The sequence below is a fragment of the Stomoxys calcitrans genome, chromosome 5 (assembly GCF_963082655.1).
Source record: "Stomoxys calcitrans chromosome 5, idStoCalc2.1, whole genome shotgun sequence".
In the NCBI taxonomy this organism is placed as follows: Eukaryota; Metazoa; Arthropoda; class Insecta; order Diptera; family Muscidae; genus Stomoxys; species Stomoxys calcitrans.
In genome coordinates this window covers 158,842,225-158,847,807 of record NC_081556.1, presented here as the reverse complement: position 1 = coordinate 158,847,807, position 5,583 = coordinate 158,842,225, and the positions used below count along the sequence as shown (strand labels likewise).

The 5,583-nt window shown below is 32.5% G+C and overlaps 1 protein-coding gene across 2 annotated transcripts; it reads right to left on the bottom strand.

The window, feature by feature from the left end:
• Nucleotides 1-258: 258 nt before the first annotated feature.
• LOC131997744 (uncharacterized) lies at nt 259-2,821 on the bottom strand. Of its 2 annotated transcripts, XM_059369236.1 has the most exons (3): nt 1,465-2,821; nt 1,293-1,393; nt 259-1,044 (listed from the first exon to the last, which is right to left on the bottom strand). In XM_059369236.1, exons 1-3 carry the CDS (start codon nt 2,787-2,789, stop codon nt 1,001-1,003), a joined length of 1,470 nt encoding a protein of 489 aa, XP_059225219.1. In that variant the 5' UTR covers nt 2,790-2,821; the 3' UTR covers nt 259-1,000. The 2 variants fall into 2 exon arrangements, with proteins under 2 accessions (XP_059225219.1, XP_059225218.1); XM_059369235.1 differs by having other exon boundaries at nt 259-1,393.
• Between the last annotated feature and the right edge of the window lie 2,762 nt (nt 2,822-5,583).

The window sequence follows — 5,583 nt, the reverse complement described above, 5'->3', positions numbered from 1 at the left end:
GGAAAGAACGAGCAAACGCTTGGTTAGTAACAAACTTACTTAAAGCAAAAGTTAAATTCGGACTCGGTATGACAACAAAAAGAAAAATGAAGAAAAAGCAATGTAAGCAAAAATTATTTGCATCGACAGTTAAGAATACTTTAAAAGTATTAAAAGATAAGAAACCTAACAATATATATGATGCTGTAAAAATTGCAAAAAACGTTGTACATTCAAGTTTTAAAAATAAAAAGAAGAGTAATATTGGTGTACCAAGAGTCATTCGAGTACCAAAAATTGGTGGATTTCTACCAATAGTTCCAATTTTAACTGCGTTATCAGCCCTTGGAGGTTTAGCAACTGGAGGATCGGCTATTGTAAAAGCAGTTAAGGATATCAAAAATGGGAAAGAACAATTAGCTGAAGCTACTCGTCATAACAGATATATGGAATCAATTGCTATGGGAAAAGGATTATATCTTAAACCTTATAAAAAAGGATATGGACTTTACTATAAACCAGCTCCAAAAAACTTCTAAGTAGATTACCCAATCGACCATTGACGGATATCGATTTGGTTAAGTACTGCAAGCCATTGAAACACTTTAGAGGGGTTTTTATGCGTGACTCATTACCAAACAAACCACTACGACAAGAATGTGGAATAGTTAATTTAGATACAACTAATGGGCCAGGAACACATTGGGTTGCCTATTACAAAAATTACAACTATAAGGAATATTTTGATAGTTTTGGTAATTTACAACCACCGTTGGAAATTATTAATTATTTAAAACCACCTATCGAATACAATTATAAACAAAAACAAAAATTTAATACTTACAATTGTGGTCATTTATGTATACAATTTCTCTTTAATAAATATAATATCTTGTGAAAAAAACAAAACAAACAAAACCATTTTTTTCTTTTAATTATTTTTTTATTTTATAGTGTCCCCAAGCATAGGTGTCAACACCATTTTCTCTTATAAATCTCTTATCATCTAAATAATTTAAAACTAATTTATGTATATGTTGTGTGTACAATTGATGAATTTTTGATCTAAAAACATACATAGAATCATAATAATTAATTTGTTCAAAAAGACATTTTTTAAAATCGTTGGTTGAAAGTTTTGCTGTAACACAATGTTTTACACCTTTTATTTTCTTTATTTCTTCATCTACTTTATCAATCTTAATTGAATACATTTTTGAACGTAAACCTATCTAATTTATGTTTAAAATTCTTAAATTTAAGTATTTTATCTTTATCTGATGGCATTGTTGTCACCATCTTTTTACACTCACGTTTGTGTTTCTCTAGTCTACTACTTGAAGAAACATGAGTTAAGCAGGTGTTACAAAAATGAATCCTATTTTTACTCTTTGTTATAGAACTTCGCAACAATCTAAAAATATATATATTTTTTTAATAAATTAGTATTGTATTGTAATCAAAATAATATCTTATTATTTTTACCTTGATATATTTTTTATCCAGATGTAATGAAATTTATCATCCTCTTCTATTAGGAGAAGATTGATGTGAGTTGATTTCTCAGCTTCTGTAAAATAGTAAGGACCTATAATCTTAGCATCCTCTAAACCGAACACATTTATACTTATATCAGGATTCTGCAACTCAAAGACTCTGATTTTATTTATGGTAAGGGGAAATTCCATGTTTTCAAAATTTAATATTATATTATTTTCCAATGTTATAATGTGTGCCTTAATGTCCGTTACTTTGTAGTTGCTACATTTATGTGGTTTCTTTTCCTTTGGAAGTGGATTTAATGCTGATATTATTGCCCATTTAAAACAATAGACATCATTGTTTTGCACATTGATGCAAGCCTTTTTATTCCTTATTTTGGGAGGAAGATTTATGTATTGAGATCCTCTCAAACATGTATATTTGTTGATGTTGATCTCTAGATGTTTTATTTCGATTAAAGTCCATCCACTATCTCGTTCTTGGAATTCACTCATTTTTTTAATTATTTCATTACAATTTTCAATATAATGATTTAAAATTTCTTCCAGTGTACTTGAGGGAGATAGTACCAACATTTTTGTGTGATGTGTAAATAAACTAATTTCATCTTCCGCTTTCTCTTTCATCAAAATATAATTACAATGTAGTGTACAATTATATTTAATAGATTCATGCTTTTGCAACGCCTTTTGAATTATATTGATTACTTTTTCTTGAATTGATTTGAAAAAGTTTTCGGGTATCAAGTTATTGATCTCACTATTTTTTATTTTATAACTTTCTATTCGATTTTGAAAGCTAGATCCAAAGCAAGACACATCCTTATCTAACCATTTTACACACTTATCGATGTGTGTGTTAGTGCTGATATGATTCTTCCACTGATTTTTTGGAATAGCTAAATTGCAATTTTCACAGTATACCGTTTTTTCCTCTTTTTTTTCATTGTGGTCCATTGACTTCATATGCTTTAAAAGCTCTGGATAAGTACTAAAATTCTGATTACATTTCACACACTCAATTGAATGTTGTAAACGCAAATGACGATTCAAAGATTGATTATGTTCGTAAGTTTTCTCACAAATATTACATACAAATTCTCTCATTTTTATAACAATAATTTTGAATTTGATTAAATAAATGATTTTTAATATAATGATTACAATATGAAACCGTTTGCCCTTTTTATACGAAAACAAATATAATTTTTTACTCTTGTTCTTCCTGGGAAAAAATAGAACTACACTGACCACAATTATTTCATCACACTCCAGTGTGGTGGTCACACAACATTCAACATTAATCATAAACTCTCACACTCAAACCAAACTATAGCCTGCGGTCAGCAATCTAATATGTGTGGTATAGCAAATATTTATAAATATAAGTCAATCACTAAATCATCCTAGAACAGAAAACTTTTCAATTTTTATTATCGCAACACTTTTGAGTTTGAGCTTTGTTATTTTCTTCACCACAATGATTGAAATTTTAAATTATGAGTAAGCATAGCAGGTATTATATGTTATCCACTGAAAACATGTTTACATAACACCCTAGTACAAAAACTGTTGCAGGCATATGTGGTACAGTATATTTTTATAAATATATATTAACCACTATAACACCCTACCATAAAAACTTTTGAGTTTTGTGGAAATATATATTTTTTATAAATATATGTTAACCACTGAAACATTTTTATGAATTAAATTTAGCTCATGAAAAATAAATATTAACCACTATAAAAATTCTGAGTTTTGTGGAAATATATATTTTTTATAAATATATGTTAACCACTGAAACATTTTTATGAATTAAATTTAGCTCATGAAAAATAAATATTAACCACTATAAAAATTCTATATGAAAATGAATTTGTGTGTTTTAGATTTTTTTAATATAAATACAAAGAATTTTTCCAAGTCTTCATCAGAAAAGTTGTGAAAATCAAAATTAAATCATGTTGTTTGTTAATTTTTGCGAAAAAACCATGACATTCGAACTATTTGAAAATGGTTTGTCACTAAGCGTCGAGGACGCTTGGTCACACCCCAAATTTTTTTCAAAAATTTGGGATGATTTAATCCTTGCGAAGATTAATAAATATTTAATTAATTCAGCGGATTTAACCAGAGAAGGTAAACTTCTCCAAGAGGCGGAGCTATGGTTATCATTTAACGTAAAATTTCATGATCCTACTGCTCGATCCATATTCATTGTGGGATACTTGTATCATGTTGATAACTTAGACGAAAGAAATCCTGCAGTATATGTTGAAATTCAACTGGATGACTACGACGTGGTGTTATTTAGACGAATTATGCCAGAAAATTAATAAATAAAAAATAAACTAAAATTTCCTGGGGCTTGTCCCTTACAGCTTTTATTTTTAAATAAACTAATATATATGTCCTTTATTTACAATTGGAAATATTAAATATGTTACAATAAAATATAACCATTACAATAAAATATGACAAATAATAAAATAAACTAAATTATATATTAAAAAAATTTTTGGTTGGTGTTAAATTTCCTTGGGCTTTTCTTTTTAAATAAACTAAATTAAAAAATAAATAATAAGAGTTTATAAACAACTAAATAAAAAAATATACATAAATTAAAAAGATTTTTTTTCGGTTTTCAATTAAACTAAATTATATATTAAAAAAAAATTTTTGGTTGGGGTTAAATTTCCTTGGGCTTTTCTTTTTAAATAAACTAAATTTAAAAATAAATAATAAGTACAATATGAAACCGTTTGCCCTTTTTATACGAAAACAAATATAATTTTTTACTCTTGTTCTTCCTGGGAAAAAATAGAACTACACTGACCACAATTATTTCATCACACTCCAGTGTGGTGGTCACACAACATTCAACATTAATCATAAACTCTCACACTCAAACCAAACTATAGCCTGCGGTCAGCAATCTACATCACCCACCCTCCAACACTAGTTGAAGTTGGGCGATGAGTCATCATCGAAATCTGCCACTGCGCCCTGCGATCTGCGCCCTGCGATCTGCACCCTAATGTCCGTCCACACATTTCAACCGGCGGCCCGTATGTGGTCATACCCCCCTGCGGTCGCCACCTGCGCTACGATCGGCTGCGGTTGCGGTCGGGTGCGGTTATGACGTCATCAATGGGGTGGGGTGGGGTGCGGTTATGACGTCATCAATGGGGTGGGGTGGGGTTTGCGGTTTGGGGTGGGGTGGGGTTTGGGGTGGGGTGGGGTTATGACGTCATCGATGACTCATACTCTCGATACTCAAAGTTCCAAAACCCTCTTATATATACTACTACACTACATCACCCACCCTCCAACACTAGTTGAAGTTGGGCGATGAGTCATCATCGAAATCTGCCACTGCGCCCTGCGATCTGCGCCCTGCGATCTGCGCCCTGCGATCTGCACCCTAATGTCCGTCCACACATTTCAACCGGCGGCCCGTATGTGGTCATACCCCCCTGCGGTCGCCACCTGCGCTACGATCGGCTGCGGTTGCGGTCGGGTGCGGTTATGACGTCATCAATGGGGTGGGGTGGGGTGCGGTTATGACGTCATCAATGGGGTGGGGTGGGGTTTGCGGTTTGGGGTGGGGTGGGGTTTGGGGTGGGGTGGGGTTATGACGTCATCGATGACTCATACTCTCGATACTCAAAGTTCCAAAACCCTCTTATATATACTACTCATAAAGTATATATATTTTTGATCGTCTCGACATCCTGAATCGATCCGTCCGTCTGTCGATATCGAACGATAGCGGTCGAACTCGTAAAGCTAGCCGCTTGAAATTTTGCACATATACTTTACATTGATGTAGGTCGTTGGAGATAGCGAATGGGTCATATCGGGTTAGATTTGGATATTGCTCCCATATAAGTGAGCCCCTGGAATCCCCAATTTTTGTCCGATTTGGCTGCAATTTTGCACATAGTGTTCTGTTATGACTCTCAATAATGATGCCAAGTGCGGTCCACATCGGTCAAGAACTTGATATAGCTCCCATATAAATCGATATACCGATTTGACTTCTTGAACTCTTGGATTCCGCATAATTTGACAATAGCTCCAAAAAGCCACGTGACAA